Source organism: Mus caroli, unplaced genomic scaffold (assembly GCF_978045245.1).
Source record: "Mus caroli unplaced genomic scaffold, Mus_caroli_1 scaffold_3, whole genome shotgun sequence".
NCBI lineage: Eukaryota > Metazoa > Chordata > Mammalia > Rodentia > Muridae > Mus > Mus caroli.
Window position 1 is genome coordinate 46,130,101 of NW_028227258.1, and position 24,815 is coordinate 46,154,915.

Below are 24,815 nucleotides of genomic sequence, written 5' to 3' on the forward strand. Positions count from 1 at the left end.
ACATATTTCTAACTATAAAGAAGATAGAAATATGAAAGAAAGGGGAAGAAACTTTTACATGGGGAAATCAAAAGAATTATGTAGCAGTATGCCACATAAACAAGATAATTATGGGGAGATGTTTTTCTTTTAATGTAATGATACATAGTGTCAAGAAGAGAAAAAGGAAAGAGGAGGAGGAGGTGGTGGTGAAGGAGACAGAGAAGGAGAAGAAGACGGAGAAGAAGGAGAAGGTTATTGTCTTCTGTCTCTCCAAACCATATTGTTAGTATTTCTTTCTCCTATCTTATTGCCAAAAGTATTTTCCTTAATCTATTTTTCACCAGACACTTACAGGCACATAAAATGGAAAATACCACCAAGGGCTGGAAAGGTAGAAATCCACCATACCCCTTCGCTTAACACAGGAGTCTCTCTTCTCTACCATTAAAGTCATGTTGGAAAGTGTCCAGTTGTCACTGATCTCATGTTATGGTTTGGATGTTTAATGTCATTCAAAGACCTTATGCTAAAATTTTGTCCCTATAGGGTGTAGGGGATATTGGAGAGTGGTAGAATTTTAGAAGGTGGAGAAGTATTTGATATTGTAGCCATAGGGTAGGTGGAATCTCAAAGTGGATTTGAGACTCTGAGTAATCCTCTTGACTTGTTCCATTGTAACTATTCACACTTTCAATATATAGTTTCAGCATGATGTGAGCTCATCTGTTCTCTTCATCAAAGACCAAACCAGCGATGTCCACTGATTGGAGAATCTGAACTTTCCAAGGGATGAGTTACTTAAACTTTTCCTAAAGTAGATGCCTCAGTAATTTTATCTAAATAATGCGAATCACTTAATATAAAAGTTGCTACCAACAATTAAATCATTACGATGATTTTGTCTAAATGTGTCAAGGAGGTTTCGATAATCTCGATATTGAAGAGTTTGAAGAAAAAACTGCCTCTTCAAAAAATGGTGCTCTGGAACATGGCTAGCCAGATGTAGAATAACAAAGTAGAAGCCTTTGCCTCATTTTATAAAATAATAAATTATAAGTTGATCAAAGAACCTAATATGACTCTGAAACTACTCAAGGAATTTTTTTTCAAAATATCAACTTCCAAAATAGGCCTCACAGAACTCCAAATATAATAAAATTTCATCAAGCTAAATACTTTGGCCCAGCAAAGGAAACAACAGAGGAAAGAGTCACCATACAGAGTGGAAGGGACTCTATGTCGCTGTTCCCTAAACAGGAGATTAATATTCACTACATATAAAAAACACAAGACCTATATCCTCCCAAAATAGATAACCCAACCAATAAAAGGTCAAGTGAATTGGACAGATAGTTCTCAAAAATATAAATGACCAATAAAGGCATGAAAAATTCCTCAACATTCCTAGCAGTCAGATAAATATAAACCAAAAACTGCAGTGAAATTCACCCTGGTAAGAATCACCAAGAGAAGCCGGGCGTGGTGGCGCATGCCTTTAATCCCAGCACTCGGGAGGCAGAGGCAGGCGGATTTCTGAGTTCGAGGCCAGCCTGGTCTACAAAGTGAGTGCCAGGACAGCCAGGGCTACACAGAGAAACCCTGTCTCGAAAAAAAAAAAAACAAAAAAAAACAAAAACAAAAACAAGAATCACCAAGAGGACAGATATGTAGTAGGGGATGAATCCTTACACAGTGGGTGGAAGTGTTGCTTTTCCAATTGGAGAGTTCTCTCAAAATCTAAAAGGAGGATTATGTTACCTTGCTCTGCCTACAACTTGAGATGTATATGCAGATGTACCTAAGTCAGCAAGCAGTACATGTATCTGCAGACTTACGTTCCTTGTCAGTCCTGACAGCAATTAAATTAAAGAGTCATCTTTTCTCCTCCATGGACAAATTGATAAAGAAATGTGACATATAAACACCATAGATGTATACAGTGAAGGTCTATCTTGTTAGATATCACCCTTATTACTCCTTGCCAAGGAATTTAGAGGCCTTGCAAGTGTGCTCTAAATTTAAATTGAGAAACAATTGACTTTACTGGACACTGCAAAGCACCCTGATAATAGCACAGGGACAATGGACTGGTTTAAGTCACCTGCAGAGTGATAAACAGAAATCAGGGCAAAATATTGGGAAATGTTACAGGCTGGACAGAGCAGGACAACAGAGAAATCTTATTGGAATAGCACGTGGGTAGGCAAGCAGGGTGTGGTGAAAGAGTCTCTTGCCAAAGAAAGTACTAGGGATGTTAACCATCAGCAATGGAAGGAATCTCAAAAATCTCCAAGGCCCCTATTCCCATCATAGGACAAGAAGAGCCTAGAGGAACAAATTTATTTCAGAGATCTTCCAGTATTCTTTGGGCAGTACGCCATGTAAGTACACCATGACTGTTATTGCTGGGCCGGGTGCTATTGGCAGCAAGCCTCAGCCTCAGTATACACCATGTAATCTGTTTTTTTAGGTGAAAATGCAAGAGTCGGGGTGATGTAAAGATATACTGTTTTTTTTTCCTTACTTTTTACTCTTATGAATACAGTAGAATTGTGCAAGGATGGAATCCACACTGGAAATTCTTGATGGGCTATGCACAGAAGAGGTTTGTGAATGGACATGGAACTAAATCTAAAGGAACAACAGAGATTCCAGCAGTTTGAAATGGCTGCGAGGGAAAGATGCAAACACCAATAGAAAACATCCCAGAAGATCATGTGGATTGGACTGAGCACAGCAATATAGACAGAGCTCTACAAATCCCTGGGCACATACCACATGCCAATGTGTCTCCAGTGTGCAGCAGGTGTAATATAAGGACAAAGGGCTTAAAATTCAGACTTCCTTAGGCCACTTACTCACTTCTGGAATAGGGATATTTAGCCCATAGAGGTCCCACTGTCATATCTTAGAACCATGAAACTTGAATTTTTTTTTTTTTACATTAACTTTGGCTTACAGCTGAGAATTTGCCTGTGTGTCAGACACTTTTGTTTTGAGTTTTGAGCAGTGTTGGAAGACACTTTGAGACTTATGTGAATAAACTCATTTTGATTATTACAAGACTGTCACTATTTATAGAAAGGAGGGATGATATGCTTTGGGTATTGAAATTTTTTTCAACAGTTCTAAAATTAGTACTAGTGGTATTACTTGGGTCCAAGAGAGATGGTAGGACTATGGTCAATTTCTTTTCCTCTATTTGGTTTGAAACACCACTCATGAACGGCTACATACATTCATGTCAGGGTGTGCTGTCATCCACTGTCCTCTCTAGAGCCCTGAAAAATGGAGCCCTAAGGTGTATAAGCCTTTTTTGCTTATGTGAGGTATCTAGAGTGTTTTACTCCTGTAATACAAAGCTGGTATGAATAAATGAATCTCTTATTCCACTCTTCTCTCTCTCCTTAAGCACACAAGAATGTAATAATACACAGCAGATTCATCAGCTTTGCTGTTTGCATCTCTGCAAGCACAGATTTTGATTTCTAATGAAGTTGGAATGCCATGTTTTTAAAGGCTCTAAGATGGCAATTTCCTCTTTTCACTATACATACACACAAACAAAAAATTTAAAGGTAAAAATAGGTGTGTCATATGCCAGCAAATGTCCAGGCATATATTATAAGAGAATATGTTTCACAGGAATATAAACAATAGAAAAACAGGAGTCTTATTCTTTGTGTTCACACTCAGCATGAATGGTCTAGGCTTTTAGTCATCGCCAAATATATGGACCTGTAGGCAAAATCTTTTCACCATAATAAGATTCCTTCTCAATATTTGTAAACTAAGACCATTAGAACAAGTTTTTCATCTTCTGGACCTTGTCACAAACATTTCTTTCTACTGGTGATTTTAAAGGTTTTATTTTTTTCTTTTATGTTGGATGTATGTTTTGTGTGCATATACATTTGTATACCATAAGCATCTCTGGAAGCCACAAGATTAAAAGGAGTTGTTGGATGCCCTGGAACTAGAATTATAGTCAGATTTGAGAAGCTATGTGGGTGTTGAGATTTGAACTCAGGTCTTCTGCAAGAACAGTAAGTTCTCTTAACTACAAAGCCACTCTTCAGTCTCTCTGATTCTGGTATTAATCTGTAATCATTTTTCTATAATAAATGACAACTATAAATATTTAGAAAGTAGCATTACTTTTCTTACATTTCCCAAGGAACTGTAAAAATCAGAAGTAAAATTTGTTTGTTTGTTAACTTAAAATGCACATGGAAAAGACATTTTTTTCAAAACTATGGAGGGAATTGAAAGATCAGTATAATCAGTATAAAGTTTGGGATGTGGTTATAGATTTCACTTGTAAATGCTCCAAAAATAAGTTCCAAGAAAATAAGTTTCATGAATCTGAAAGTGATTATCCACAAGCTAAGCACACAAGGAAAACAACATACAGACAAAAACTAAAAAAGCAAAACAAAACAAAACAAAAACATATAATACAAAAGAAAGAAAAAGCTTGACAGAGATGAACAGTCTGGCAGTCGCCACAGAGAATTCAGCAGTGTAACATAATGTTACTCTGTCTAATAGATGTTCCTCTCACCCCCAAATGTCTATTCACATTTGATAGTATAAATTGGTAAAAACAGAGTAGGTCTTGGTAGAGTTTCTGATTGTATAATGAAGAAGAGGGCTGACATAACTCATACTTGAGTTTAAAACTCCTAAGGACTGCATAGCAGAGTTGCATCAGTTGAACAATGTGCTTCTGGCCTACTGAGAGTTCTGAATTTGTCAAGACAGTAAGTCTCATCACAGTGTTGTTGTTGTTGTTTTGTTGGTATTATTGCTGTTGCTATTGCTGTTGTTGCTTTTCCAAACATGGTGTACAATTAATAATACTTTCTCAAGTATTTTATGGGGTGAAGGAAAGTTGCCAAAATGTTTAGAGTTTTGGTGTAACTGAAATATACACCAGCAATTGGATCTAGACCATAACTCAAAGGAAAGAATGAGAGATACCACATAATCACTGTCATAATTGCAGCCCACATAGCCCTCATAGTGCAGTAAAGCCAACTTAAGAAACCAATTTTGTGAAAATGAACTGAGTCCTACATTATTTAAATGTGCTTCTAATCAAAGGAAAAATTACCAGACTCCATAAAACAGTCTTCCACAAAATTATATATTTATCTTATAATTTCTATACTCTCAAAGGTAAAAACAAAAGGTTATGGCATTGAAGTATAAGTGCTAATATCAGACCACTCTACACAGTGAATAAGTAAAATCAATATAACATTTAGTAAAAAGGTTAACAGGACTTACCCATAGCTTCCTTGAAGCCACAGGTCATCGATGTTTCTTAAATTAATAATTTATGGAGAGTATATTTAGTTTTTAAATTTTATTCATGAAATAGTTTGTATGGCTGGCATGACTCTTTACTTTTTTCTACTACTACAGAAAGTGTCCACCCTCACAAAGTTTGCATTCTAGAGGCAAAAAGGAAATAAGTGGATACTGGTATACCAGGAGCAATTGCAAAAAAATAGAACAACAGAGAATAAAGGTAATGATCAGAAACACGGGCTGTTAGATAGCAAGTTTAAGGAGGAAATAAATACTGATTAAAGAACACCAAGAATGAACAAAGAGAGGAGAAAATCGAACCAAGGCAGAACCCTTGAAACACAAGGACTGGTGGATGCATAGGTAGAAACTGTGCTGTGAGTAGTGTGTTTGAAGAAATAGACACACCGTGGATGCAAGGAGTATGGAGAAGAGGAATTATCCACAAAGTCAGAGAGCACTGCAGAGGATGAGAGGTGGCCTGCAGACATGTGAGAGGACAAAACCTAGGCTTTGGATGAAAAACAAAAGTCCCTGGGATAGTATATGCAAAGAGGTGACATCAACCATGCTCTCATTCTATCTCTCCCTCAGGAGCTACTTGACAAGAACAGTGATTAGCAATCATAGAGACCTGAACAGAGATAACTAGTAGACAAGACTTCAGTGGATTAACCAAATACTTTTCACTCATATCAGAACTATATAAAACCATTTATAGAACATGAACTAGACTATGCCTTTAAAAGATCGCATGCTAAAAGCAAGTCAACAATAATGTGGGTAATGGCCTTCCTTACATATTCCTTGGAGTTAGAGATAATTTCACATGAATGGTGTGTTTGCCATAAAATGTAGAATGGAAAAGATGATGAAATACAAATGTGTCCTGGATAATCCTATGGGTTTTCATCCTTTAAAGAGTTCTTTTAAGCTTTGTTAATGTAGCTTTAAAGCATAAAAAGAGTGTTAAGGCCCTTTCCATTCAGCTAGCAGTTCAAAAAATTATGTCTGTAAACACCTCATATTTACTATCAGAGTAGCAGACCTAGAAACCTAAAGTAATGAGTCCCATTTCCATTAGCCCTACATATTCAATGAGTCCTGTGAAGTGCTGGCCTATTTTACTTTCTGTTCTTGTGATATACAAAGGCCAAAACCAACAGGGGGAGGAAATTTTGTTTAGCTTATACTTCACATCCACAATACAACCCATCAGAAGTCAAGTCAGGAATGCAAGCAGGAACTTGGAGGAAAAACTAATGGCTTGCTTCCAGCTATCATTTTTGTACACTTACGTCAACCTGTGCAAAGGTGGTACCAACCCTACTGGGCTTAGCCCTCCTCCATCAATCAGCAATCAAGAAAATACTGCACAGGCCAGTTTAGTGTTGCTACTCCCTCAATTGATGGTACCTCTTCCCAGGTATCTTGAGTTGTCCTCAAGGTGACCAAAAACCATCATGTTTCCAGTTCTATTGGACAGCTATACCCCCTTCTTTCTCCTTAAGGCTAAAATATTATTGCAGAAGAAAAAGGAGAAAATCTTTAGGAGAAAGAGGTAGGGCGTAGTAGATAACTGCAGTGAAACAGTTATTTATGGTGTGATAATAATAAATCACAGAAGCTGTAATCCCATGCACGAGACCACCATGAGATCAAGCTTGTCAAAATTCCAACATGGGTGACAGAGGCCCATGAAATTCTACTTTAACTGAGGATATATTGGCAACTGGTGACTGCTGAGTGAGGGAAAGTCAGTTTTCCACATGGATGTAGCACGTGAGAGGCTACCTACAAGAGATGGCACTACTGCACCCACACACATAGACAACATAAAGTGAATTGGTATGATGTTAAAAAGCAGATGGCATAAAGTCAGGCAGGAATGGCAGTGAGAAGCTGTTGACAAGATAATCAGACAGAGGGAATGGGGGAGGTGGATTTAATAAAAACATATATAAATGCTATAAAATTCTTCAACAATTTTTGAAAGTTAACAAAATGCTGAATCATAATAACATAAAAATTAAGTAAAAAAGAGGAGAGGCACTATCTTTTTTAAGGGAAAGCTATACATTATATATGGACAAACATGTAAAAGGAGAGATCTGACAAAGTAGGTATTTTACTATCCCCAATGGAAGGAGATAATTGAGTCCCTCTTAGAGCAATTAGTACTGTGTGCATGGTGGTGACTTCTGTATATGTATAGAGTCCTAGAATCTAACTCTACTCAAATACTTTATTTTTCTCCTAAAAGCATTCTTAGTCAAAATATATACTACATAGGAAATTTTAATATGAAGTCAATAGAGCCCTATAAATATAAAACACATACCCCATCTAGTAATCGAAATTTATTGAGGCAGCAGTGATTTGACATGCAGGTGGTGATGGGACACCACACAGTCTTCTTCTAAAGTACAGGCATATCTCAAGGGAAAGCGGGGGGGGGGGGGGTTTCCCACGCATTCCCACAAGGCTGGTTGTAACTCATGTAGTACATTTTTGTGTGTTGTTCTTCACCACACATGTCATATGAATTCAGTCTACAGTACTCAGGAATGTGATTACACATTTAAAAGCCAAAACCAGATGTTCCTTCCAGCCATGATGAGAGAAAACTTTTGAGAACCGTCAAAAGCAGTGTTGTGTACATGTGGCCCAGAGCACACTTAAGGACCTCCTAAAACAGAAAACTGAAGATAATAAATGTGTCAAATCTTAACTTAGTAAATAATTAGCAGCTGTCTCCTGAGAGGCTCTGCCAGTGCCAGACAAATACAGAAGTGGATGCTCACAGCCACCCATTGAACTGAGCACAGGGTCCCCAATGAAGGAGCTAGAGAAAAAACCAAAGGAGCTGAAGGGATTTGAAGCCCTATATGAGGAACAACAATATGAACTAACCAGTAGACCCAGAGCTCCCAGAGAATAAACCACCAACCAAAGGGTACACATGATGGGACTCATGGCTCCAGCTGCATATGTAGCAGAGGATGGCCTTGTCAGTCATCAATGGGAAGAGAGGCCCTTGGTCCTGCGAAGGCTTGATGCTCCAGTATAGGGTAATGTCAGGGCAAGGAAGCAGGAGTGGGTGGATTGGTGAGCAGGGGGATTGGGGAGAGGATAGGGGGTTTTCGGAGGGGAAATCAGGAAAGGGGATAACATTTAAAATGTAAATAAAGAGAATATCTAATGTAAAAAAAAAACTATTAGCCATACCAATTCTAAATAAAATCTGAAAAGGTAAACTAATAGCTAAGAACATTGCGTGGCTAAGTAGCGATGGTTCTATGGATTACTTGCCTGCGGCATAGGCATGGGAATCTGAATTCAATTCCCAGAATCACTTAACAAACAAACAAGCCTGACCTGGAGGCATGTGCCTTGTAAACCTAGTACCAGTAAGTAGAGACAGAAGGGTCCCTGGAAATGACTGGCCAGCCAGTCTAATGGAGCAGTGTCAGTAAGTTCTGTGATAGGATCTGTTTCAAAAATTAAACCATGAAGAAACTGAATGCCACACCTGATGCCCACCTCACACCTTCGTAGGCATACATTTGCAAGTGCACATGTGTACATGCACACACCCATAACACAAGACAAGCATGTCCACACATCCACACAAAAGGAAAAAAACTATTTCATAAAACTGCCTTAGGAGACTATTGTGTATGTACATTTAGCTGTTTCTACACAAATGCTTTTCTCCACACACACACAAAAAGTTTCATTTAATTTTCAATGTTAGAAAAAAAGGACCCCACTGAGTCCTTCCTACAGAATACCCAGGATTCTAAGATTTCTCTGGGTTGGGTGTTGGGATTTATCACAAATCTCTATTGACCCTCAGTTACAATGCTGTTTTGACTTTAACTGTAAATATCAAATTTAACAAATTTTCACTTCATAGTTGTCAGCTAGAGCTTGTTGTTTCTCTTGCAATTATACATTTTCTTGCATTTACAAAAGAATTTTAGCCTTAGAGTGCATTACACCAAACAAGAATCATAAATCTGATTTTAAATAATAATTTCAACATTGTTTGCAAAGCTACAGCTATAATTTAAGAGGCACAGTTAACCAAATATTTGCAGGTAAGAATAAATAAAGAGCCATACATTACTGCAAAGTGTCTTGGCTTTGCTTATGTACATAATCAAAGTTGCTTTGAGAGAGTAAAGAATAAATAAATCCCAGTCAAGAAAAACATATGGCTAAAATGGTATGTCCTATATTTTCCTTATTTTTGAGAATTTCGCATAAGTATATGAAATTTGATCATACACGTCTCCCACAGTACTTCCATGCCTCACCTCCATAATCTCTTCCCAAACTTTTCAATATTCTATTTCAATTTCATGTTTGGACTTTTTTTTTTGGTGTTGGTACTTTTCCTTAAAAGAATAAATTATAAATCTGTATAACATACAAAAGTAATTGACAACTATTGATATTAAGCCAATTATTGCCATTATTGTCATGTGGATGCCTCTTTATAAGTGGTAATTCACTTAACCTTCATACAGGATTACATATAAGACTCCTAAGTTTGCAGCTGAGGGAAAAAAAGTCATATTCCCAACTCTGGTTCTAATATGGAATGTCACACCAGGGCTTCGTGACATTGCTGATCCATAACTGTAATTTTGCTACTGCTATGAATCTTGATGCAAACATCTGGGTTTCACCATGGTCTTAGGCAACCTCTTTGGAAGGGCCGGCCATTCAACAACCTCTCCTCCCCAGAGTAATCACGAACCACAGGTTGAGGACCATTTCTCTACTACTTGTTAAAGCTTTTGTGATATCTCTGGAGCTCAGAATTAATAAATGTTGACTGATAAGAAGAAAATAAGATATAAATTTACACATACATGGAGACCATCGCAAAAAGATACTATGCTTTTTACTGACATAATTCACTTTTATTTGTAATTCACGAATTGAAAAGCTCCTCTTCTAAACTTAGCTAAGTGATATGATAGACAAAATAATAGAAGCTTAAGTTTTGATACATTAGCTTTATCAAAAGTTACTTTAGGACAAGGAAATAGCATACTGAAAGAAGAGATTGGCTAAAATGGTATGTCCTATATTTTCCTTATTTTTGAGAATTTCGCATAAGTATATGAAATTTGATCATACACGTCTCCCACAGTACTTCCATGCCTCACCTCCATACTCTCTTCCCAAACTTTTCAATGTTCTATTTCAATTTCATGTTTGTTTGTTTGTTTGTTTGTTTGAATAACCCACTAAATTCAGCTAGTGCTGCCCCTTAGTACAGAGTAGGGGCCATCCATGGGAGAATGGGAAACCTACTAGTTGTGAGACAAAAGATAGAAATATTTCTTTATTCATTTTATACTTCTCAAGAAAAATTGAAGCAACAGTTCACAAGGAATGGTAAAGAAATAGGTCTTTGTTCTAGGGTAAACTTTATAGATTTCATTAGACATGTGTGAGGGTGTAAAACTCATCACAAGACAAAGATTTATTTATTTCGGTTCACTGAAGCCTCAGTTATACATCTCTGGTGATTAAAGCTACTTTGTACCTTAAATTGGGAGAGACATGCTCTCAAATAACTTCAAATGATCCTCTGTTAAGTAAGTTTCTCCAATGATTTCAGTTTGGAATACTAAGGGGTAACAGCTTTGATCTCTTCAAATTACAGCACTTAGTTATCAAATTACAACACTTGGTTATCCTCATCATAACTCCTTTCCCTAAACAGTTATTGTACTGCTGAGATGCCGCATGATTTCTGTAGCTTCATTTTTAATTTCCCAAGTGAAATATCTGCAATGGTTATCATCTGTACTCATTCACTTTCACTCTCCTAAAAGTCATATTCTATGAAATACTTTCTCAACACAGATGAAACACAAATAAGATTTTGTAAAATACAATTTACGTTTGTATATTGTAATCAGAGACATTTCACAGACAACTCCGTGCAATATTGTTTTAGAAATAGAATTCTAAGATCATGAAATTATCCCAATTTTGGAGATAGAGAAGATGAGACCAAGACTGAATGTGCAGTTTCCATAGTGTCTGCTTTTTATCATAAAGAATTACACCTTAGAACTTCTCCATAAGTACTGCCATCAGGCTTATGGCAATGGAATCCCAGTGCACCCCAGATACGCTGACTATGCTAGCAACATTTTCCAGAAGAATTGAAAAAGAAAGAGCCTGACCCCTGAAAAGGTAGGCTCGTTGTGGACAAGAGTCAAACAGACAATCAGATCCACAGGTGCTGTGTTACCTACTATAAGGATTTCTTTTACTGTTTTTGTTTTGTTTTATCTTGATTTTATCCTGAATAGAATCCAGAATCTGAATCAGTTAAAATGTAGGAGGAAGTGCTATGGCTTAAACTATGGACGAAATTCTGAGTCTTTGCATAGAGCAAGGGGAAAAGTAGAGTGTGAACAGAATGTGATGTGATAAAAATGAACGAGAGGATCGTCGAAGTTTTTCTGAATAACACAAACTTTAATCTATCTCCAAAACTGCACCATATATCTATCACACATTGGAACCAATTTAAGGAATACTTAAAAGGAATGAACTGAAAATAAAACTGCCTCTACTTACTTCCTGCAGCTTCCTTTTGTGAAACAAAGTTCTATGAAGTAACTGAGTCCCCAAGAGTGAAATGCACCATTGAAACTGTCTAAAGTAGGGTACTCCTTTTTAAGTTATCTTTAAGAGTTCTATAAGACTTTCACTGTAACAACAAGAAAGATAACTCTGTCAGATATCTAGAAGAGAGAATGAACAAGAAACATCTTAAAATCTGCTAAAATATTCAGAACTGGCCATCAAAATTCACCCTTGTACATAGAAGGAGAAAAATATGTAGTTCCCAGCCCACCTGAATCTTCCTATCGACCTAAGAAAACAGAACTGAGGACCACTGAAAACTCAGACATTCCACAAGCACAGATTCCCCCAGAAGGCTCACCCATACTATGACTACTGATTGCTTTCTCTTCTTAACACTTACCCACAAATCAGTTTAATCAATCAACCATGATTGCCTTTCAAGTAAAAAATTCAAGTAAAAATTTTCAGTAAGAAACACAATTTATAGAAAAGAAATAACATCAAAATTAGAATCAGATATAGCAAAGTCAGAATTAACAGGATTTTTAATATGTCTGATTATTATGCTTAAAATTTAAAATAAAAGAGTACAGTATGGAAGCACAGATGGATAGTGAATCACAAATATAAAATAGCCACTCAAAAATACATGTTATAGACCAATGAAACTAACAGAAATATGGTGTAACTTTATAAGAATATTAAATTCATAGATACAGCAGGGGAACGAATCTCAGTTGAAGCAATGATAATAGAAGCTACCCAGACTAAAAAGTAAATACAAACTAACTTAATGAAAAGAACAATCTTGAGTGTGGTGCAGTGAAATAGAATTTGTATAGTAGCATGTAGTAAATTCAAGGTTGGGGGGTCCACTGCACCATAGAAACCACCAGGTTAACAGAATATTTAAGAACTATGGGAAAGAATGTGTTTAGGTAGATATGTTGGTGAGAATTGACGAGTTTAGCTTCTGACATTCCCAGAAGACATAGTCACATAGCAACAACCAGTTTCTTTGGTTCTGACATTCTTTCCTGCCTCAGGTTGCTGACATCAACTGAATTTTGAATAAAAATAAATTGTGGAATGATCTGACTAAAAAAAAATCCCTAATTCATGATCCTAACTAGTAAGTGTATAATATATAAAGCAACAGCACTGTAATCTCAAGAATGAATGGATGAGTCACTAGTGTTCTTGGGTACTTAATACACAAACCTCCATCAAAACCAGTCATATGCAGCAAATAGAGACTAGGGAAGACATGAGTCCACTAACCATCACAATTAATCAATTAGATAAAATTGGCATTTCCTTAGTATTTCATCCAACAACATACATCAACCTAAAGCAGACAGACATTCTCATTGAACTAAACCATGGTGTGGGCCAAATTCCCTTTTGAAAATTTCAATGAAATGAGTTATATAATTTTAATTCTCAGATAATAATAGAATTAATATGAAAATAATAACTAAAAGATAGATAAGAAATTACAAACGGCTCTGAAACACCAGCTAGGACAACACAGTTTGTCAACTATTTTTTTTTCATTAAAGAAATATTTCAGCACAACAAATACAAGAAATAATCTTCAGATTAACAAAAGAATGTTTATAAAATCTGTAGCTCATCTCATTCATACTTTACAGTGACACACTCACAGCTTCCCAATTCTGATTAGAACATGACTGTTTTGTAGATGTGGCTAGTCTTGATACAGAGATCTTTCTGGGTCTCCATTTCCAGGACTTTGGTTTAAATGTGTGCACAACTATACCCTGCTCCATACTGTTTCTTTTTAGCAGATTGGTGTAATTATGTTAATTGCCTTTTAATTGTTGAAAGGAATTTGGGAAATATTATACTTAATGATAGTGTATAGTTGTTTTCATAAATTATGTAGTTTCATCTACAGCTACATTGTTGATCTTTTTGACATTTCATGAGGAACAACAGTATAAAATTTACTTTTAAGTTTTTCATCTACTTTGGGTGCTGTAGTGATATAATTTCACATAATGAGGTAAGAAGTATTCCCTTTGTACTCATTCCTCAGGGAAATTTTAGATGCTTGGGAAGTTATCAATTTTCAGTGTTGGGTATGTTTTCTTAGCCCCGTTAGTTCTGTGTGTGAGATTTGTAGATTGTGTCTCTCAAAAAATCAGCCCATCTGCTCTGATAATTCAATAAAGAAAAGAGATAGAATGCACAGAGACTTGTATGTTCTACTGTATATACATAACTGATATGATCATCCATGCCTTAATCAAAGAGAACAGGAAACAAAACAAAATTTGGAACTCATACAGGTATAATACACATTGCAAGATACGAACTTTACATAAAAAGTCTATCAATAAACAATAAAAGGAGTATTTTAAAATTTGAACAATTGAAGCAGTCTATAAGAGAAAATATTCCCTAAATGAAAAAGACATTTAAGTTTAGGGAGTGGAAGTCCAGTCAACATTGCTCAGATGTTCTCAGCTCATCTATAAAGCTAATACAATACCAGGGAGATGTTCTGTTCATGCTGACAGAGAAGTTCCAACAAAAACAAACAAGTGATACTGCTTCAATTCAAAATGTACTATAATGCTTTAGTGATTTATATCTAAACTCATCTAAACAAGAAGAGGTAAATAAATAGAAACACTACCTTCATTCTATAGCATTACTCCACAGGAAAATTATTTCTACTCCTGTACAGCTCCTTAAAGGTGTACCTCAGAAATTATCACGAAGCAAGCATAAAGTTCTTGACTTGTTTAAACCGTAAAGGCTTTAAGGTAATTTAAACATTTCTTATGTTTAAATTACCTTAAAGTAATTTAAGAAATGTTTAAATTTAGTTTTGGCCTTCCAAAACTACCAAAATGGTATAACTTTTAAATTTGTCATCCGTTGATTTCTCCACAGAAAATCTGAAATGTTTGGGAGAAGATACAAAAGTGGCTCAGCACTTAAGAGTGTTTACTGTTCTTACAGAGGACTGAGTTCATACCCCAACACCTATGTCTGTCAGCTCAGAAAGCTAGCAACAGCCTCAAAGGTATCTCATAGCTGGACCCTTCTGGCTTTATGATTACTTTCACACACAGGTGTGAGTTATACAGTAATAGTAATAATTAACAATAGTAGTAGTAGTAGCAATACCAACAACAAGGTAAATCTTTAATAATGTTTTCTGAAAAGTTTTTTGAATGGTTTTGCAAAATGCTATCAGAGTTGACGCATAGCTCATGAGACAGCCACCCCCCCAAAAAAAACCCCAGTTTTTCTTAGAAGTTAAAGAGTCTTTGATTAACAAAGTTTAAAATTCTCAAGATAAAATGGATAATGCTTTGACAACTTAGGAAACCATGGCTCTAAGCTCTGATTTAAGGATGGATTTTTCCTGATAAGTCATCTCATCTTTGAAACATATGGTCAGGGTAGACAATACGGGCCTATGGATTCCTGTTGGATGGATACTGTGTACTGTGTGTCTACATCCACATATACCAGCCTCCTCTTAATATGGCCTGAGTTCAGTTGCTTTTACACCCAGAGACAGGTTTTAACTCTCCCAAATGCTTGATACATAAGCAGTAGGCCAGAACAGAACTCTTTTTTTTCAGGACTAACAAAATGACCCGCTAGAAATTTCCAGTAAGACATAGGACACTGCTAGTTTCATCAAAGAATAAAAATGTACAAAAATATTATCCATGTTATCAAAAGATATGAAATCATAATACACTTTGGTAAATTGACAACCCTAAATATTTAAAAATCACAAATTCACACATGTATGCAGGGGCATTATCTGCACCTGCTCCATGATTTTTTTCAATTACCTTGTAAACTTCTTAAGTAAAAATGGGGAACTGAAATGTAGGAAGAGCTTCATAGGAAGTCAGATCCCGGGGATAAAAATCAGAATACACCTGCAGAATTACTCTACTGCTATGCCAAAGACACACTATGAAGACTATAAATACATATGTCCCACTGAGTGTTTATGGAAACCATCCAAGAGAAACAAATCATTTTCAATCCTGTGTGATTTGAATTCTGTTTTTTAAAAAAAATCACATTATGATGTAAATATAGGCATATGTGATGTCTATTGTAGCAAAATAGTATTACTCAAGAAGCATGGAGCATTGTATCCATGAAATTATTTACACTAAGTAAATTCCAGTTAAATATGAGTCACAATATTTCTGACAAAGTGACCTGGCAGTGTTCAAGCTAATGAATATCTAATGTTATCACAGCTGCAGCATCACTGTAATTATTTATCAAATATTAAATTAATACATGTTCTATTATGTATGGTTCATTTTTTAAAAATCCAAAGGACTAGAAATTCTACACAAGTGCCAAAGTATAAACAAAGATGAAAGCAAAAGAATTTTGAGTAAACATTTAGAAAAAACCACACCAGTGACCACATCTTTAGCTACGGTAGACTAAGCCCACGGAAGAAGAGTGTACCTATGTGATGCTTTTACTTTCTTCATGACCTATTTCCACACAAGAGGAGTCCAGTTTGAAGTTTTATATAGCCAGACAACAACAATATTTGGCAAGAAAAGTACATATAAGTCTCACAGATGGTGGCTGTGGCTATTTGGATTAGATCAATATGAAATTTCATTTGATTCATTTTAACATCCTAAAGTTGCTCATTGACTTTACTAAGTAACAAGAAGAGCCTTTTTCTTTTTGAATAGATAAAAAGGAAAAGTTAGGACAGAAACCTATGGCGCAAAAGATCCAAGTCCATTTACATTTTAAAAGCTAACAGTAGGTAAATGCCCTAGTTAAAGTTTCATGGGGCACCAGGAATGCTCAAAATACAAAACAAATTTAAAAAGGACTTTCTCGCAACTAATTGTCATATTAGCCAGAAATTTCACAATAGACTTTCTTCTAACTACTGTTCATAATATTTAATACATTCTTCAGATTAACACTCGTGGTTATTTCATATTTTAAATGTTATGTCATAAAAATCAGTCCTTGGAATCAGGGGGGAGAAGAAGAAAGGAAAGAAGAGAAAGAAGACAGAGTTCTGTTAATGTTCTTACATGTCACTCACAAAACTAGAAAATCAGATTTGCTTGGGTTACAAAAGTTAGTCTATGAAACTGTTCATGGACTTTTAATGTAAGATTCTTCAAAATTAGAAGTTATAAAGGTTTTCTATGGTATTCATACATTCAATAAGTAAATATATATTCTTTCATACTTAATATATGACAATGTACAAAAAGTTTATTATCACTTTGTATTCCCCAATTCACCCATCAAATAATTAATCATAATAGCACAAATCAAAATATTTATATAGTTAAGAGTTAAGACTACAGTAATTGAAAAAGTCACAAATAAATATTATACCATATATATGTGCATATATATATATACAGATTATATATGTATGTATATATAATCTGTATTTTTAGACATATGTGCACATTAACACATGGGCATGTGCATGACACATAAACAAAATACACATCTTCACATTATATAGCTCTACACTGTTAAATTCCCAAAATTAAGTCAGAATTTGTGTCAATAACAATTCTGCACCTCCCTTAATAGAGTCGGGAATCAGTTCTGTTTAAACTATAAAAAGACAGAGAACCAAAATATATGTTACTAAATGAAATGATCAACAGATCAAGAGTTACAGTGATAATTAGCAAATTACAATTGGAAAAGCTTCAGGTATGACTTTCGCTTTATTTTGTAAAGAGAGATTTTAAAACTAAAAGTTCACCTCTCTATTAGATACATAACATAATCGCTATTAGAAAACACTTGAACAAAAAAGTTAGGCATAGTGTATGACTGGGATATTTCTCTGAATTGTTCTTCTAGAACAGGAAGTCAAGGTCTTTTCTCCAATCTAGAGTACTAAGCATAAAGTTTAGGACAGAAATCGATCGTCCTTGCTGGGAAAATTGGATGTTTGTGCTCAAGTCAAGCTTCCCAGGCCCTGTAGTCACCATTGTCTAATCATCCTTTGGTCCAACAATAGAAAACATCACCACTCCACTCACAGAGGAAGAAAGTAGGTCACCCTTTAGAGTTTGAACTTTGTTTTACAGCATAGTGTTTGCTAGAATTCTTAACCCCGTTGATCTAACAACAGTCAGCTTAAATAAACTTGATTTATTTTTACCTGGAAAACATCTGTTTCTAAAATTCTCGTACCAAATACCATGATTCCATTGGTATCGACTATCGATCTCTCACTTCTATCGAGGGGTTTTGTGATTTTCTTCTTACAATCAACAATCATTGTCACAGTTTTCTTCTCCACACTGATTGCGACCCGGTGCCACCTGTAAAAAATCCAAAGCAATTCTTTCGTAAGCTTCAAAGGCTCTGGCTGCCAAATCAACAGACCCATTAGAACACGAGCTTTAAATGTCAACCGGGAGCTGAAATGGTACAAACACAGAGGCACGCTTGTGCCTTAGTTGCTTAGCTAGTGACAACTTACTGTTTACCCAGGACAACACCAGGTACTCAAAAGGACACAGTTTCCGAAGATGGGAGGAAGGATTATGCACCTGTGCTGATAAGGACTGCCCATCCTCTGCTTCACTTTGTGCTGCAGAAACAAAAGCTTAATCTCATTGTTTTCTGATGAGCACATTTGACAGAGATTGCGATGGATATGGGTAAGCAATAGTTTCTCTGTGCGTAAACGCTTTCTTCCAAAGTGGAATTCCACAAGAAAAAAACTTCTGCTCCGGTGATCCCCTGAGAGTGGCTATAAAAGGGTCTGTCTCCTTACTGAATGGCTGCTCCATCTGGAGCAGCTGAATGTTCTAATTGTAAAACACAATGTGCTACTCTGTCCCGAGCTCCATTTATTTCAAGTGTTTTCATGTTCTTTTTCCACTTTAATTTCAAGACAGTTATAGATCACCACCGTGGGCAGGATCCAAAACTGAGACACAATATCTTTCCTTCTTTTCCAGGGCTGGCAAGAGGAGGAAAGACTGAAAGAAAGCAGAGTCAGCGCATGTGTGGAGTGGGAGGCTCAGTTCACTCTGCAGCTACTGCCCCAGCTAATTCAGGGTGGTGATGACAGGCTTAGAAGGGGGAACGTGGCCAGCCCTTGGAAGCATGCATGCTCTCTCTGCATCCTAGAAAGGGTTTTATTAACAATGTCTGGTGCTAACAGAAACCACTAAGTGAAATCCACTTGGATTTTTTAAGCCACTGTGGTTTATATTTTCTTCCAAATCAAAGTGCTAGATTAATATTCCAGAAGTGTCTAGGAGTGGATCCATAAAATAAAATACCGAGAAACTTGCATGAGCATTCCCAAATGTCTGTTAATGATACTTGGCATGGTTAGTGGTGACGACCAAGTACATTTCCATACATACTTTATCTTTGGTATTTCCACTAGCACATTCAACTAGGAAAGGCTTATATAAGGAGCCTTGGAGCAACTTCATACACTCGGAGTAAAATTTACACATACTTTATGCCAAGAAGGCTGTGTGCTAACTTAAACCATTCGTTGTCTTGAGGGATGTTCTTCTCATTAACAGAAAATAAAAATAATTTTAATCGCTAAAATCTCATCTGAACACTAAACTTGATTGCTTTTTAAAAATTATTTTAAGTTTTCCTAATAATAAGATGACAAAAATCATAGAATTAGGTATAGCATGCAAAATAACAACAACAATAATAATAATAATAATAATAATAATAATAGATGAACTGAGGTTTGAATGCTTAATTACTCCCCTTTTTCTCATGGTACGATACCATCAATAAAACATCATAGTTTTTTATGATAAAACAAAAGTTGGTGATTCTTGGCTTAGGAGAAGCTATCATCTCTCTAGTCTATACTACTAATTGGTCTGTGCTTCTGTGCATTTGTGACCATAGCAACCATAAAAACAAGAATGAATTGGCTGGGAAGATAGCTTAGTCAATAAGGTGCCTGCTACACAATTAAGATGTGAGTGCAAGCCCTAGATCCTTATACACACGTGGACACGAAAGCATGCCCCTCTAATTCTAGTGCTAAGATGGCAGAGAAAGGTGTCTGTCTGGTGTGTTATGGCTAGCAAGTCTAGCCTAGTCCTCATTATAAAACTCCATTTCACTCTGAAACCCTGACTCAAAAAAAAAAAATGCAGACAAATGGATAGAACTAGAAAATAACATCCAGAGTGAGGTAACCTAGACCACCCCAAAGAACATACATGGTATTTACTTACTTATAAGTACATATTAGCCATAAAGTACTCATGATACGCCCCACATGACTCAAAGAAGTTAAACAAGAAGAATGGCCCAAGCAGGAATGCTTGACTCTCACTTAGAAGGGAGAACACACTAGTCATGGGAGGCAGAGGGAGAGAAGGACCAGGGTAGAAGATGGGAAGCAGGCAGAGAATAATGGAGCAAGGGCAGGATCAGGTGTGAAGAGAGACAGGAGAGAGGTCCAGAGGGCCACAAGAATGAATGGAAATCTGCTGCTCTTGGGCCTGTGGGGGGGGGACCTCTAGGAAAACCCAAAGACCTGGTTTGAGGAGACTCTCAGGAATCAATGCAGGTGACTTTAGCTGAGATGCATAACAATGGGAATATGGAACCTGAAGAGGCTACTTGGGTAGTCAGGCAGGACCCCCAGTGGAGGGATAAGGACAACAACTCAACCACAAAAATTTCCACCCCAAATTTGTCCTGACTACAAGAAATACAGGGACAAAGATAGAGCAGAGACTGAGGGGATGGCTAAACAGTAACCAGGCCAACTTGGGAACCAGTCTCTGACACTGATACTCTGTGATGCTTCCAGACAGAAGCCTAGCCTAACTGTCCTGTCAGATGTTCCACCCAGCAGCTGCCTGAAACATATACAGATATCTACTGCCAAACATTGGACAGAGGTCATGGACCCTTATGGAAGAGTTAGGAGAAAAATTAAAGGCCCTGAAGGTGATAGGAAGACCACAGGAAGACCACAGGAAGACAACTAACCTTGACCTCTGAAAGCTCTCAGAGATTGAACCACTAACCAAAGAGCATTCAACAGATGGACAGAATGCCCACCTCCAAACCCCACACATATGTAGAAGATGTGCAGCCAAGTCTCCATGTGGGTTTCCCTACAACTGGAGCAGAAGCTGTCCTCTAAAGCTATATATAGCCTGACTGTGGCATCTGTTCTACAACAGTGCTACCTTATAGGGCCTCAGTGGGAGAGGATGGGCCAAATCCTGTGCCAGAGTGGGCAGGTACTCAGGGTGGGAGTGGGGGTCCCGGAAGGTGAGAGGTGATAAGGGGAAGACTTTGTGAGAGGAGAAGCAGGAGAAGGGAGTGGTGTTTGGAATGTAAATAAATAAAATAAATAAATAAATAAATAAATAAATAAATAAATAAATAAGGTGGATGGCTACTGAGGACCAATACCCAAGGCTGCCCTAGTTATCTTATGACCTAGTCTACACACACATATGCCTTCAAGTACATACTCATACATGCACCATCCCACCCATATCAACATGCAGAAAGATCATCATTTCTCTCTCTCTCTCTCTCTCTCTCTCTCTCTCTCTCTCTCTCTCACACACACACACACACACACACACACACACTCTCTCTCTCTCTTTCTCTCCACACACACACACACACACACACACACACACACACACACACACACACACCTTCCTGAAAGTTTTTAAAAACTTCCAGAAATAAAAATATCCTGTGTTCAAAAACAAGCAGTGAGAACTACATTTTGTATCTTCTTGTTTGAGATTATTATGTTCATAGGATCATAACACAACGTGCTATAGAAGCTTAATTTTCCCCATTACTGAGAGAGTTCTGTCATCCTACCAAAACAAAATGAATGTGTTTTTTATATCTATACTGCCTTCAACACCTATAACCAAATGCCACATATCCAGTAAAACTGATTTTCGAGTTCTACATTCAATATTAAAACACCGTGCAATTTTGCTTAGGATTAATGACTCTCTCAGTAAAAGCAAATGATGGAACCATGATCTATGGTTCAGAATTTCCAGGACTGACAAGAGTATAGTATGAGCTTCATTTAAGATGCCATCTCTGTCACATTTAAGTCATTGGAATCTTTCGTGCTTCAGCTCCCATAATCTATAAGCTTTATTAACTGAGTTAGCATTGTAATAAGTGCTTAAAACAGTACACAGCACATGTCAAGTATATCAGGTCTCCTATAATATGTAATATTAGTACTACTGTCACAAATATTTAAGTCTAGCAGCTGGAGAACTGACTTGACTTGGTGATTAAGAGAACTTGCTGCTCTTGTGAAGAATCCACGATTTGTTCCTAGAATCCTCACTGAGCAACTCACAACTGCCCATTAGTCCAGTTCCAAGGTCCCCGGTGCTTTCTTATGATCTCCATATATATTCAAATGGTATACATAGAGAAGACCAGGCACATACATATACACATAAAAAAATGTATTTCCTGTCAGGCCATTTCTTTGCTTATAATGGTTAAGTGAGGCCATGCCTCAACCCAGAATTGAACCCCAAGTTGTTTCAAACACTACAATGTGATCTTCCTCCAGGCCTCCTGACAGTTTGTATCCTCCCCATCCTCTGCTCCCGCCTTGCTTTTCAAGATGTCTGAATCAGGATCATTTGCCTTTGTTTCCTTTCCAGCTAAAGCAGTATGCATGCAAGTCTCAGCACAGTGTGCCTTCTATCCCCCATGCTCATTCCTTGTCCTTGTTTAGTTGGCTGAATTTCAAATTTTGAAGCACTTATTCATTTACTGATTGAGGAATACACACAGGTTGGGTACATGATGAGGTAAGAGAACAACATGTGGATGTTGTTTCTCTCCTTCCACCATGTCAATCCAAGGGATTGAACCCAGATTGATATGCTTGGCCCAAGTGCCTTTAACTCAATGAACCATGAGAAGCCCTGGCCTCAGATTCTGTTCTGAAAGTGAACCTCTCTCTTCTCATTTCTTGAACGTTCACCACCATTTAATTTCCTGTTCTCATTACTGCTCTGCCTTTCTGTCTCATCCATATAGGTTTGTTTATTTCTTACACTTTTTTTTTGCCTTTAATTTTCTAAACTCTATAAATGTTGAGGGTGTTGGGGTGTTTCTTTTGGTGTCTTCCATCAATAGCCACTAGAAAAGACACTTCACAAAGACTGTTGAAGGATTAATCAAAATAGTTTTCAGGTAGGTTTCCACATTTGATCACTGTGTGACTTACTTGCCATCAGCGATGTTAACTGTTGAGAAGAGAGGATAGTTTTCCGGTGTGGGTTTTCCAGTGTGGTCTTCAAATAGAAAAACGGGCGATCTCCCAACCTCAACACCGAGTTGCTGAATGCCATGTTCATTGTAGAGGGACAAGAGGAAAGCTTGAGTTCCTTTTTTGGGTTTTATTGTAAATAGTATTGAAAAATCTTGCGGAAAAATTCCTCCTGAAAAGACAAAAATAAGTTAGAAATTGTGGATTTCCAAATTGTTCCTAGCTCACTTTACCTGAACCATTGATGGTGCCCTGGTAACTAAATTCAAACAGGAAACAGTTAACCAAGCTGTGTGGTTATAGAGGGAACTACATGACTGTGAACCTTGCTCTCTATATTAATCCAAGTTAAGCCTGAAAGCTATTTGTTTAAAGCATAATGATTATGAGAAACTGAGCACACAGAAAGGAATATCATGATAACAGTACAATTTCCAAAATAACAGCACTTTTTAAAATGGTTTAAATTATAATTCTAGATTTTTTTAACTATGTGTATGTGAACAGACAGGAAATTGGAGGCATGTCAGTGTGGTACCTAAGGAGGGTAGAAGTGTCATTTAACCTTGTAGATGGAATTACAGGTGTCTGTGAATTGCCCAGTGAAGATGCTGGGTACAGAATTTGGGTCCTCAGGAAGAACAGTGTGAGCTCTCAACCACTGAGTCAATCTGTAAACCCTATTTCATTCTTTAAAGTATGTGTGTCTGTGTTGTGGACCCATGACAGCAGGTGTCTGTGAAAACCAGCAAAATCACATTATCTGGAACTATAGTTTCATGCATTATGCCCCACCTGACATTGGCAGTGGGAGCTAAACTCCAGTCCTCTGCAAGAATGGTAGGGCTCTTAACGGCAGAGGAATCTCTTCAGCCCCTGAAACCATCTTATTTAACCACTCCTATGGATTTCTCAACTTGGTCTACACTGCTCCTGTATATGCTCATTGTGAAAAGACACTAATAATAAGGTAATGCAAAAGTGTTATTTTCTTTTTTTAATTTATTATTTTTTAATTATGTATTTTCTTCATTTACATTTCCAATGCTATCCTAAAAGTCCCCTATCCCTCCCCCCACTCCCCTACCCACCCACTCCCACTTCTTGGCCCTGGCATTCCCCTGTACTGAGGTATATAAAGTTTGCAAGACAAAGGGGCCTCTATTCACAATGATGGCCAACTAGGCCATATTCTGATACATATGCAGCTAGAGATACATTCCTCTAAAGGCTTAGGAGATTTTATCACATAATTCAGTTTCATTATTGAAAACCATGCCACTGAATATCAGAGTTATTTGGTAGGAATGCATATTGTCATGTTTGTTTTCTCTTTCTATGATCTTATCTCAAGTACCTAGAGTGTCATCTGTCCTACAGAGGTGCTTACTAGACATTTGCTAAATGTGTCTTTTCTAATATGTCCTTAAATACAATACACCTCTCTTATATTTGAACCGCTATGGAAACATTATATACTAAGTTGCAGGTCTTATTTTTCAAAGTAACAATATATATGATATATAATCACTAACCATATATGATATTACATATTATATAGACACAT

The 24,815-nt window shown here is 36.9% G+C and overlaps 1 protein-coding gene across 1 annotated transcript in view; it reads right to left on the reverse strand.

Annotated features, from left to right (window-relative positions):
• Positions 1-24,815, reverse strand: part of Col11a1 (collagen type XI alpha 1 chain) — a 186,192-nt gene that overhangs the window by 132,809 nt on the left and 28,568 nt on the right. The window contains exons 3-4 of the mRNA XM_021159058.2: positions 23,207-23,420; positions 18,113-18,275 (exon numbers count right to left, since the gene is read on the reverse strand). Coding sequence (XP_021014717.1) covers positions 18,113-18,275; positions 23,207-23,420 — 377 coding nt within the window. The remainder of the gene's footprint in view (positions 1-18,112; positions 18,276-23,206; positions 23,421-24,815) is intronic.